Consider the following 13,178-nt stretch of genomic DNA (forward strand, 5'->3'; position numbering starts at 1 on the left):
TGAGCTCCCTCCTCCTACAGTTCTATGACTCACTTCTCAATAGTGTAGAGAAACCTCTTGGTGCCAAAGATAAGGAAACATTAAGAAGGTTGGAATGGCACTGACATTTTACTGAGTTACATGGGGGGAAATGAATCAGGGAACAAATTAAAGTGGTCTGTTAAGGCGCTGCTGTAAAGACAAAGTTCATTTGGCCTCGAGTGAGGGTGTCTCTCAAACATGGCGGGCTCTCCAGTTTATTAGGCCCTCCTCCCCAGTCCAAATACCCTCTGTTATGATGGACAGGTCATCATCTGAGGTCTCTGCGGTGTGTGTTATTGTAGCCGACCTGACAGGGTCAGGTTTCATGCACGGGTGGTCAGAAGGTTTGTAAGATGGCCACCCAGACAGCCTGATAAAACCTGCCGCGGCAAAATATTTTGGATCCACACGGGCCAGAAAAGCGATCCTCACCACGCTGATTTAATTAAGACGGGCTCGGGCGGAGGAGCGCGGCTCATGGTGGCAGAGTCGTTTCGTCTGCGATTCAGAGGCAAATGAGTCTGGAGAGAGTTTTGTCATGTTGACAACTTCCTCCCGTACTTATCTGTCTGTGAGCTTTCATCAACCGTGTTGTCATCCGTCATCTCTTGTCACGACGGGCCTGTCAGGTGGGTGGTCTTCTCTCTCTGTTCCTCACCTGTCGTTGCTCACTCATCTAAAGCCCTGCAGGTTAATCGCCCAGGTTTCAGTATATATCTAGCAGAGCACCGCAGACTTATGACTAACATCTTTAATTTTCTTTTCTGCAGGAAATTGTTCTGGTGCTGTTCTTCGGCACAGAGTATTTCGTCCGGCTGTGGTCGGCCGGCTGTCGCAGCAAGTACGCGGGCATCAAGGGGCGACTGCGCTTCATCAGGAAGCCCATCTCCATCATAGGTACTCATCTGAAGCTGTCCGTCCAACCTCACCTCTCTGTCTCAATCGTCCATCTGCTCATGTCATACACAGATCTGATCGTTGTCATCGCCTCCATCATTGTGCTCGGCGTCGGGTCCAATGGACAGGTGTTTGCCACGTCTGCCATCAGGTAAAGAAGCTCAGTGTCCTGGGTCCAAGGGTTGCACTGGCCTGCCTGTGCTCAATATCCAAATAGAAAAACCATGATTATAAAATTCTTTCAACTAGTTTTTTTCATTTCAATAATAATATTTATTAACTGAATTCTGATAAATATTGTCTTAATGGTATTTTATGTATTTGCATTTTTTATTTCAATGTATTTTAAGCTTCATAAATACCAATTTATAGTTCTTAAAATACTGGCCATTCTGTGACCCTTTTTTCCCTCAATAAAACGCCCCCTTTTTTCTCTTCAGGGGCATTCGTTTCCTGCAGATCCTGCGCATGCTCCACGTGGACCGACAAGGAGGAACATGGAGGCTGCTGGGATCTGTAGTCTTCATCCATCGCCAGGTGATTTATTTTATAGCACACGTGTGTCAATATGATACCAAAGACCATCAAATTGTTGTGTACAAAAACATACCTTTTTCAGTAGGGACCTCCTGGACACCTGAGCAATGTGTGCCAGGGAACTGATTCTAGCCATCGCCATTGATCATGTGACCAGATATAGAAGTGTAAAGCACACAGAGATGACTTCAAACGTGAAGCACTATATTGTTGAACATGAACGTCAAGTATCAAGCACTTGTTTGAACTCACGAGAGACACATGCTAACTCACTAAAATGAATGGACGGATATAAGCTTCTTATCGTTCCTGTAAGTCGCACTCTCCGATTTTCTCCAGAAGGCTGGATCTGGACTTATAAGGATGAGAGGGAAAGACGTGCATCATTGCAGATGAGTGAAGGGGCTTCACTTCTCTAATCTCTGAAGAACTGTTCATCCGATCGCTTTGAAGACGTGATGCGATTACGGAACTACAACACAGAAACCTTTCTAGACTTAAATGATCCTCAAAATCCTCCCTGTTTATGGCCGTATTTTGAATATAACTAACTAATTATTTTCAGTTTATAATTTCACACTCGCTTACTGACATTTTATCATCAGCAATCCACGTCTGGATGTTTCTGGACAGAGGGTGGAATGCGAGTGCTTTGAAGACTCACAGTGTGGGTTTTACAAAACTATGCTTTGCTCTTTGATCCGAGTTTCAAATGTTTTCACAGGAGCTGATCACAACGCTGTACATCGGCTTCCTGGGCCTCATCTTCTCCTCGTACTTTGTCTACTTGGCTGAGAAAGACGCCGTGGACGAGGAGGGCAAGACGGGCTTCTCCAGTTACGCCGATGCACTTTGGTGGGGCGTGGTAGGTTCATTCTTTTAGTCTTCAGCCTCTTTATTTTCCCTTTTCAGCCGTCCTTAGTAACGAAAACATTGGTTCTTCATGTCTATATTATTGTCCTAGGTTTGCTCGACAAATACCTTTTTTTACACTCGATTTATCTGCTTACCAATTGTAGTTTATTAATCAATTCTGTTTTGAAGTGCCTCTGTCACTCCAGAATCTTTGTCTTTATTTATCAATACCTTTGGTAGTTTCATGCTTTATTACGTTTTGATAATTCATTTAATTTTCATTTTCTATTTTTACCTTGTTCTTCTTAGTTTTGCTTCACTGGTCTCTTAATCAAGTCATGCCATTTTCAACTTTTTTTTCACACCTCATTTTGCTTGTCTATTTGGTTTCACTCAATTTGATCTATGTGTATCATGACTGACGAAAAACACTTTTTAATCATGTTGCAGGTGTGCAGAGACATGCCTCATATTTCAGTAGAGAGTGTTCATGATGGACATGACACATAATAATGTACTGCGTTGGTCCAACACAGTCGACACGCTGGTGTGTTGAAAGGTCTTGGTGTATCATTTGTCTCCAAGTGACGGACCACCGCGGCGCTAATAAGGATGAAGCTCCTCGCGGCCGCCGCTGCAGCAGAAGCAGGTGTGCCGCTGCTTTGGTGCGCGGGGCTGGTTTTGACAGTCTCCTTCTGTACGCGGCTCAGATTTCCACAGCAGTTAATGAAACATTTGAATTGAAAGCAGCGAGTAATGAGAAACCTATGGCGGCCTTGTGCGGGGGATCAGCACGCCACAAAGAGAAGGTAATAAAGCGCTCACCTCTGGGCCCGCTGGCTCAAAGCACGTTTACAGCGCCAATATAAAGTGTCAGGTCGCTTAATTAAAACTTTAATTGGGGGATTAAGGGCTTTTATGTAACCAGGGCTCGAGAGGTCACGACGCTCCCTGTGACAAAAACCAAAGAGGAGCCTCAATGCGCCGCATTTTCGCCCTTCTGAAACTGTAAACTAATGAATTCAAGTGTGCGGAGTGTGAGCGGACATTTGCTCGCTCTCCCACAGTGGCGCCAACTCCTGGCATGAATTCCACTTTTGAGGACACGGACACAAGAGAGATCTCCCACGATCCAGACCCTCTTGGCCCCATCGCTGGGACCTGTGTCGGGTCTGAGAGTGGTCGATGGATGTGAACGGATCAGAATAGATCAGCGACTTTCACGGCTATTACTCAAAGTGACTGGTGAGTGTAGGAATGGTCCGATAATCTGTCTTTTGGCTCAGCTCTCTCTTCGCCATGACCGGTACATGACTGAAGTCGCGGAACCCATCCATCTCAGTCCTTACCTCACTCGTGAACAAGACCCAAAGATACTTGAACCTCATCACTTAGGATGTCATGGTGATGAAACTAAGCAGTGCAATGAAAATCTGTGTTTTTGTGTGACATGACGGCACTGCACTGATACTTGTCTGACCTACCCTTACAGTCTGTTAAATTATTGAGTCAAACTCAACAACCCAGACTTTTTCTGTGGTCTGCAACAGCTTCAAAAACAAACCAAAATTTGAGCCAATATAAATTTGTGGCACAGCAAAAACTACATTGAAGAATTATGGTGTTCAAGATGGCTGCTGTCTTGCTCCCTGAGATCTGAAACACTCACGTCAATAAAAACAAATGCAGGTGGGAGGGTATTCAATGTTTCAGTTCGATGATTTCTTTTGAAACACAGCGATGCTTTCATCTGAAGTCAGGCTTTCAGCTAAGACTTTGAGACGCGGGGGATCCAGTTTTTTATATGGTGACTATATAAGGCATGACAATCTGCAAATTTTGATCGGATTCAGCAGAATTCTAGTGGAGAATCACACTTTTCATGGCAAACAGTGTGATATCACCACAATTGGGGCACTATACAGGCACTATTGAGTGGAAATTTTGGGCGTCCTACTTTCAGTTTTGAGCACATCCTGATGCCTCTGTAGCTAAAAAACTGTCTTACGTTGTCAATCAAGTGAATGATTTTGTTTTGGTAAAGGAGCATCTGAGATCGTGCTTCTTTTACAGTTGGACACAGTTTTCCACTTCCAGCTGCTCCCAGTTGAGGTTTGTGGAAAGAAGAAGGTCAGGGTGTCTACTTCAGCTGCTGCCTCCACGGCCTGACCTGAGATATGGAATGAATGGGTGACACCAGAAGTGTGAGCAATCAATTGCAACAGCAAGTGGGCGGGTGTTACAGAGGGCTATGTCAGTGCAAGTTTTGATTTGGTACAGTGGTGGCGCCAGCTAATGTTCTTTTGTCTCGAAGGAAACTGTAGTTGGAACTCTGTCGGCTGGAACAAAGTGGAAGTATATGTTACGTCTATGAAACCCTGAATGCAGTTTTTGTGTCTGATGAACCACCTGTGATTCATCGATATATCCCTGTGAACTTGGTGACCACGAACTCTTGAACCTGCGCTCTAAACTCTGTGTAGCCTCACACTCCTTCACTCAAGCCCAACAGTGAGTGAGAAGAGCTTTTGAGTGGACTATTCCCCTCAGAATGTCAGAAGGACATTGTTTAGTCATCGGATTTGTGGCAGGGGGATTAAATCCGCCTGAGCTCCACCCACGTCTTCCCGCGCCGGTCCTCCGCCCAAAAGGCTTTTTAAGTATCTCACCTTTCATCACAAAGCGCCAGCTCACGCAGAGACACACACACACACACCCACACCCACAGTGAGCCAAGTGTGTTGTGAATGTGTCAGAATTGGCTCGGCTTTCAAACTGGGTGTACATGCAAATGTAGGAGGTTCCCCCCGTGCTCACTATCCTCCCTCCCCAATCAACCTGCAAATTCCAACACTCACTGAGGATTAGAGGTTCAGAATCTTGTTCCCTTTGAGGAGCAGAGCCTCAAATACCCCGGAACAATGCGCTGAATTGTAGATCCAGAGTGTTTGATGGGCTACTTTATTGCTCAGCCTGTAAGAGACTGTCCATATAAACCCTCCGGAGCTGATTGGCTGGGTGATCTGAAGGCCAATCCTCCACAGTTTTCTGTCCGTGTTAGCAACAGTTTGAGAAGCCAGCAAGCACTCTCGGACCAAACAGGGAGCAAAGTTCTGTCAACTAGGATTTGGTTCACATTTGATAACCTGTTGTGCCAATACTTGGTCCCTGGGAGTCGCTGCTGGTGTCTAGCAGTGGCAAGTTGTTAGTCTCCTTTCTGTGCAAGATGCATCTTTTGTTTAAAAGCAGTTAAGAATAAATCGGCCTGGTCACCACCTTGACTCATAATGCTGGCAAAGATGTTGCATCATCTTAGCATTTGAAATCACGTTGATCAATAGAGAAACTCTTGACCTCCTGTGAATTGATACGCGATACTAAGGTGATTTGGTCGGCCTGAAAAGTGTAGAATTCCGTTCCCGTCCTGTACCAGTACCCACTACCAGAGTCCTGCCTTGGAACTGTTTGCTTCTTGTTTAAGGCTCAGCTCTTTCATTCCCATGGTGGGGCATGAAGATCCCACAGAATGTGAGATGAACACCAGTGTGAAGGACCTTTGGATGACTGGAGCACAAAAAGTGCCATGTTCTTAGTTCTAGTGGGGACATTCTGTACGTCCACAGTCGATCAGTGTTTTCTCAGAAGTACCACATCATAGCAATGTTGAGTGTTAATGACAGTCGGCAATAAACCGGAGTCTGAGAACTTATCTGCTGGAAAATCAGACACAGTGTTCACTTGACTCAAAGTCACCGCAGTGTTCTATCTCTCTACCGGCTTGTGGTTGGCGGGAGTCTCCTCTTGCTGTGGTGATGAGGGAGGGCACTCTAGGAAAACCAACCCCTCAGACACACACTGAGACAGTCTTCAGTTTACCTTTCTTAGACTGTGGGAGGAAACCAGAGTGCCATAAGGAAGCCACTCAAGAACAGGAATTTTTGTTTATTCCCAAATATAAACTATGTTTTTTATAATATAACTTCTTCAAGCTCCTCCTTGTGTGCAGGTGACTGTGACCACCATCGGCTACGGGGACAAGATCCCTCAGACGTGGATCGGCAAGGCCATCGCCTCGTGCTTCAGTGTCTTCGCCATCTCTTTCTTCGCTCTGCCTGCTGTACTTATCACTTTCTGACTTTATCGTCGACCTGACTCCATGACTGACTGCTGGTATCTGTCCTCAGGGGATCTTGGGATCAGGGTTTGCGCTGAAGGTCCAACAAAAGCAGAGGCAGAAGCACTTCAACAGACAGATTCCTGCTGCTGCTTCGCTCATACAGGTAAATCACAGAATCATTTGTCAGGACCGTAGAGTCAATTTCTCCCTGACTTATGGTTTCCCTCAGACCCTTTGGAGGTGCTATGCTGCAGAAAAACCTGATGGCTGTGCCGTCACATGGAAAATGTACGTTCTAACCCCGGAGCCTGTCACTACAGCGGACTCTGAGACCCCCACCCCCAACGTCAGAAAGCTAAACGTGTCGGTAAGTCAGTCTCCGCTCGCGTTCTCGACCGCTGACCAAACAGGTGAAGGCCACATGAGGTCATGAAGCGGAGCAGGAAATTTGTTTCCCTAAATGGGTGGTGAAACTCTGACGCTGCATCCTGCATCTGCAGACGTCTGGCCCACTTCCCACTCACAGTACGTTTGAACGCGTGACATAAAAGAGCAAGTTGAGTTCCCACAAACACGCCACACACGTCTGGTGCCGAGACCACACCACCCCACCCCGCCTCCCCGTTCCCGTCTGACTCCACCAGGATGACTCGCTGCTTTTGTGTCCCCTAGACAAGCAGTGTATGATGATGTCACCCCTGCCGTTCTCATGGAGCAAACATTTGTCACACGGACCAAACAAAATCTGTACTTCTCTCAAACCTGTGACTAATTTAGATAATATGCTCCTCTAGAATTTCACACGTATACTTTTCCAGTCTCTTCTGCTTCTAAGTCTATACATAAATCAAATATCCAGGATATATCAACATCTAGGATTATAGTCATTACATGTAATAGTAATCTATTTATTGTTGAAAATACATTTTACCAATTTACCAAGTCCATGTAAAGTATGTCACTGTCAGTAACCATCTGGAACACACTTTGACATTGCTCTACGGTGTCGTTTCAAGGTCTAGACTTCTTCTTTGTATTTTCTGACACTCCGACTCAACGTCCTATTGAACAAGTGTAGTGGTGTGGGAAACATGCTACACACAGGCGTGTTGTCGCAAGGAGGGATGGTTATCGGGTATCAGGTCAAGAAGAATTTGTGCGTGACCTCTACAGCATCGGTATCAGCTGAGAAAAAGTGGCATCAAGCCATGCAAGCATGGGAGGTTAAACTACTTCTCGCTACTGTTGTGACTCTGACGTGCCTCGACTTCCGTACTTTAATCCATAAAATTTCCTCTCGGATAGAAAAAAGGACCTAAGAGGCGACTCAAATCGTTCCGGGGTAACGGCTCCATCAGCGTGGCGTCCGACAGAGCCATACCTCAGATCACCTACGATCACATCGATGACTCGGCGGAGAAGAAAGATGTCTCGCTGTTCCTGGACGAGCCCAGGGACTCTGTTCAAGGTACGACCGGCTCTGTTTCTCTGAAGGTGCTAATGATGCTAGCTCAGGTTGCTCGGGCATCCAGTCTCTTGACACCTTCTTAGCCACTAAAGGGAGGGCAGGGGGCAGACCCAGGACAAACTGGACCTCAAACGATTCTTGAGAGAGGAAGGTCTCGACCTCTTTAGCTTGGCTTCTGCCCCTGCGACCTCTAATGAGTGGAAGACAAATATAAAAGGAAAATAGAATTCTCCTTTGATGTTTGTGTTTGACGTCCCTTATTTATTTGAAATTTCAGTACATCCAGTGAAGATCTGAACCACTGTGGATGTAAACTTTTGCTGTGGAATGTTTGAAATGATGCAGACTATAATTAGACTCCATGAGGCACCTCTGTCTGACTAGACTCGTCGCAGCTGTAACATCCGCCGTGTTCATGAGGATCTGCCCAAACACTTGACTTCCTGTGTTGGAGCTCCCAGACATCTGAGCGTTAATGTATCTCTTTTACTGCTCCTTCCTGTCACATAAGATGGAGACTTAAATCTCACATGAAGGGCGACCCATCAGCTACACAGCGACCACTTACGAGTGGAAATCTTGTTAAGAAGATGACGGGGGGAAACGCACCAGTGAAATATCAAGACACGTTTTTAATCATTGGATGGATGGAACTTCCCAAGAATCATCTCAAACTGTAAAACTCTTGATGATTCTTCTTGATTGGCCGAGGAAGAACTTGTTAAAAGCAAGATGGCAGCGATTAATGAAGGAAACGAGGACGAGGGATAAAGCCGTGTGAAGTGGCGGAAGTCTGTCGGATGTGAACGCAGACACACACACACACGCACAACCGCTTCGTATGATCCTGGCCACTGAGTGTCAACTGTCTGAGCCACAGACCGGCTGGATCTCTGCATCAGTACAACCTCAGGCTGTGCTTAGCTCCAACCAGCGGTTACATGATCCACCGGCGACCTCGCGTGACCTCACCACTCACTTTTGAGAGAAGAAAGAAGGGAAATAACCAAAGATGTTTTAAATGAGTTCGGTTTAAATTACACGCACAATTCATTTATGAACCCCTCTTTTATGCTTCATAAAGGTCGCTTTCAGCTTTAAAATAGTGTTTATAACATTAATTTTATTATATTAAATACAATGTGTTGTTTTCTGAATCCTTTTTTCTGATCCGTGCGTTCATCCAACATCCATGGGAGAATATGTTCCAGCTGTAAATGTGACTTCTCTCCGCAGGAATCACTGGAGTCTTCAGAGACACCGGTGAGTTGCCCTCCGCCTCTCCTTCATTGCTGAACCACTGCTGACTTTCTCACATTGAAGAGAAATGCAGATTGCATTTACAAGCTTCATTTTGATTTAAAAAAAGGAGTGTTCCACTGGATTGCAGTATTTTAAGCTTTCAATTATTTTTCTCGCCCAAAGAATGGGTGGAAGCTCCATCTAAACTCGCTGACGCTGTCTGGCGTGGGCTTCAGAATACCGTATTTTCCGGACGATAAGCCGCTACTTTTTTCTCCCGGTCTGAACTCTGCGGCTTATAAAACGATGCAGCTAATATATTGATTTTTACAGGGATATTCCAATCAATCGGCCACCGATTATGAAAGGCTGAACTCGTTGTCTGTGAATGCCGACCACTGCCTGTCATTGCCGGTCACAAAATCCGATCACATGTGACAGCAGCCGTTCTGATGAGGCACCGCCCGCGGTTTGTGATGCGTCCGCTCCTCCCTCCCGACGCGCCACTCGCTTGGCAACGGCGTGTCAAATGTGGAAGCTTTTTTCAGTCTGCGCGAAGCATATTGCCCGAGAAATAATTATTAATTTCACCGCGCCAGATGAGCAGCCTTTCTCAGGTGTCGTTTTAAGACGGAATCAACCGCGGCCGAATCCGCTGCAGTCTTGTGTGTGTCAGATGCAGTGTTCACGGTCCACCACCTGAATCTGAAACGTTTGCAACCGTCCAGAGTGAGAACTTTCATGAAAGAGGTTGAAGACAGCTGCTTCAGCTGAGTGCTCTCCCTGTCTCTCGCAGCATCCCCAGTTTTTAGAGTCTAATGAGCATGCTCTTTGCTGGCAAAAATATTGAGCCTCGTCACATCAAACCGATGACATCACGGGCGTTTTATTTACCTTTAAAGCGCTCAAATTGCGCTGTTTTCGCCCGCGTGTCCACAGCTCTGCTAACGGAGACGATCTACTGGAGGGTGAAAACAGCACTTTCTGAACACTTTAAATGTAAATAAGATGTGAGGAGTTCATGACTGGAGTTCAGAACATTGGCAAGATTGTTTCATGAGTCAGTCTCGACACTGGACCCCGTTAAAAAATCCATTTTCCTTCTTAGATTTGGTGGGTGCCGCTAATATTCCGGTGCGCTCTGTAGTCTGGAAAATACGGTACTAAAATGTTTGAGCTATTGTGATGTATCAACCATAACCTTCCTCGATCACAGTCAACAACTTTAAATGAAACTTGTGGTTTCTGATGACATTAATCTCTTGAACACAGCGGTTTCAATGGATTCTCCGTCACAGTCCTGAAATGTTAAAAACGCCTGCTTCATCAGCCAGGCCGAGTTTCTGATGTGGTCCAGACTCTCTTTTAATGAGTCTGACTTGTAGACTCAACCAGTGCCAATGGGTGAGGCCATTGTCCAGCCTGGGCCCGCTCTGTTTTCTTTGCCTGGTGCCTTGCCAAACGGTCGGTGGCAGTGGGGACAGTGGGGACAGATGATGGGAGAGCATTAGTGGTTGAGGGGCTGGAGATTTTGGATGTTACAGGAGACAGTTATGGGGTGGTCTGAGTAAGCAGGTCATTGTTTTTCAGGCTCCGCCCACCTGTCTGCCACGCCCATCTGACTGGACTGTGGGAATCTGAAACAGTCATGACACTAGTCTAATAAACCCCTTCACCTCAAAAGCATCACAGAGGGTCACTGAACTGAGATCAAGGACGGTTGGTCAGATGTCGAGTACGAATTCATGAGCTGTAGTTGGTTATAATTCCTAGTTGAAGGTGACTTCAGTATGGGAAAATAAACTCCCCAGTAATAGTAAATCTATATATATCTAATACAAATTCAACACTGTATTTTCCTACACTTTAGTGAGCGCTTCAAGGCGTCATCTCGGAGCTCTAATTGGTTTACGCTCGCAGAGTTTAGAAAGAAAAGTTAACAGCAAATCCGAGACTTGCTAGCTGAATCTTATTCCAGCTGTCAAAGGTCAAGGCAGGGTCAACATCGAAAGTAGGTTCCTTCAGCTCCACGATGCCCAAAGTAGCCCCAGGTCACCTGAGAGAGAGAGTGGCCTGGGTGTGCCCCGGGGCCTCCTCCCAGTTGGAAGCATCACACATGAGGTGGCCAGGAGACACATTTGGCTACTTTCATACATATAAGAAACTTAGAACTATATGTTATTTAACTTTCTATTCAGAAAACAAACAGCTGTCTTTTTGGGCAGCGCTGTGAAGGCTTTTGACTTCAGTAAAGTGGCGACCTACGTGCGAATGATGTGCACGTGATAACATCGCCACGTCGTTAACCTTTCACTCAGCGGGGCGGCAACCACCGCTGGGCCATGACCTCATGTCCTGACGGAGCGGCCGCCTCTGACCTGAACCTGGATCTGTGTGTCACATTCATTCTCCTCCTGCTATCTGGCTTCACATCAAAACACACTGTGAATGGCTTTTTTCTTAGATTTAAATAGTCATTCTGTTGTGAGATGCAGATTCGCCCTCCATTCTTTGTGGCAATCCTGAGCTGTTGTTTTCTGAGTGGAGGTACGTTCGAGACAGAATACAGATATCACACTTCAGTTTACAAATGGGTACACTTTCTGAAACGCTTGGATAGTACTACTTTAATACTACTTTCATCAAATTATTGGCAGAAAGAAAAATTGCTGTAGCCTCTTGCTGTGCAGTGTCCCCTTTGGACACTCCGGTTTCCTCCCGTGGGCCAAAAACAAACTGACACTCTAAATTGTTCCTAAGCGTGTGGGTGAGAGTTATCTGTGTAAGGTCACCTGTTCAGTGTGTCCCTCACCTCTTGTCCCGGTGCTGGATCTAATTGTGCCCTTGGTCACATGACTACAGAGCCCCCCCCAACATTGTTGTTTTGCAATAGGCAACTGCCATTACTGTATTTTAGTATTTAGTTCCGGTCGCTCTCATATTTAGCGCATGTCTGTGGACTGAAAACAGGAAATACCAAACCAAAGTGAACCTCTTCACATGTTCTCTTTCTGCTTCGTTCTGCATGACGTCAGGCGCTCCTCTTCACTCTTGGTCGTCTTTCACTCTGAGCTGCCCCGCCTCCCCAGGTACCTCACTCTTGTCCATCTTTACCAACACTGCAGAAAAAAAAAACAAACTTTGCTATTCCTGCATGTTGTGCTCTTCACCGCCCCTACTGTTTGCTAGGTCACCTACAATAACCCAACCTTTTTATTTTGTCAACTTTAAAACATGGTCCAATGTCTCCTCAACAGTCAAAAAGAACTTGGACAACAGCATGTCCATCGACATCTCTCGAGCCAACAGCTTCAATGAAGACCTGGACTACATGAACGAGGACGTCCCGTTGACCTCCATGACGGAGAGCACGCAGTAAGTCTCCTCTTCTGTTTCCTCCACTGGTTAAGTCAGACAATCTTGTGACACTCATCATCACCTCTGAGAGACGCTGCTCTCTAGAGGGCTCTGAAGTCATCAACATGGTCCTCGGGGACGCTGTGGTTTCGGTCTGATCCTGAGCCGCAGACTGGACTGCAGTGATGTAAAACATTTTTCTCCTGTCACTATCAACTGGTACCATCTCGCTTTCACTGTGCGAATCTTTCTGCTGGAAAGTTTAACTGTTTGTTTGTCTTCGCCGGGTCGGTGTGTGTGTGTATGTGTGTCTTTTCGTACCACACACCCTGACATCACTGGAAGGAAGTTGCCCCTGCCCACCCACTTTCAATCATCCTCTCAACTCCTCCCGAAAACACACCCTCCCTCCTAATCAGTTTGTTTGGATCCAGTATTAACTAGTTGATGGTTTCTGTCTAAAGAGTGTTACAACTAAAACGAAGCTGATGTTCACCGTATTTGTGTTTCTCTGCCGTGGCTTCGCTGTTTGTTTGTGCGGCTCTTGTCTAAATGAGGCGTGCGATGTTTAAACACTGATTTCCTCTGATTCTGTATCTGAGTGTGTGTGAACCAAACAGCTTGGCACTTTGTTCGGTGACTGTGTAGCAGGGCTGGAACTGGGAAGAGAAAGGAGTGTAGGAC

The 13,178-nt window shown here is 46.1% G+C and overlaps 1 protein-coding gene across 4 annotated transcripts in view; it reads left to right on the forward strand.

Annotated features, from left to right (window-relative positions):
• Positions 1-13,178, forward strand: part of kcnq1.2 (potassium voltage-gated channel, KQT-like subfamily, member 1.2) — a 140,178-nt gene that overhangs the window by 16,149 nt on the left and 110,851 nt on the right. For 2 of the 4 annotated variants that reach the window (XM_053885991.1, XM_053885992.1), the window contains exons 5-15: positions 792-918; positions 991-1,069; positions 1,359-1,455; positions 2,180-2,320; positions 6,317-6,427; positions 6,495-6,590; positions 6,657-6,794; positions 7,733-7,895; positions 9,132-9,158; positions 12,173-12,226; positions 12,395-12,512. In XM_053885991.1, the coding sequence (XP_053741966.1) occupies positions 792-918; positions 991-1,069; positions 1,359-1,455; positions 2,180-2,320; positions 6,317-6,427; positions 6,495-6,590; positions 6,657-6,794; positions 7,733-7,895; positions 9,132-9,158; positions 12,173-12,226; positions 12,395-12,512 (1,151 nt within the window). The remainder of the gene's footprint in view (positions 1-791; positions 919-990; positions 1,070-1,358; positions 1,456-2,179; positions 2,321-6,316; positions 6,428-6,494; positions 6,591-6,656; positions 6,795-7,732; positions 7,896-9,131; positions 9,159-12,172; positions 12,227-12,394; positions 12,513-13,178) is intronic. The other 2 variants (XM_053885993.1, XM_053885994.1) reach the window with 2 other exon arrangements.

This window comes from Synchiropus splendidus, chromosome 14 (genome assembly GCF_027744825.2).
Source record: "Synchiropus splendidus isolate RoL2022-P1 chromosome 14, RoL_Sspl_1.0, whole genome shotgun sequence".
NCBI lineage: Eukaryota > Metazoa > Chordata > Actinopteri > Syngnathiformes > Callionymidae > Synchiropus > Synchiropus splendidus.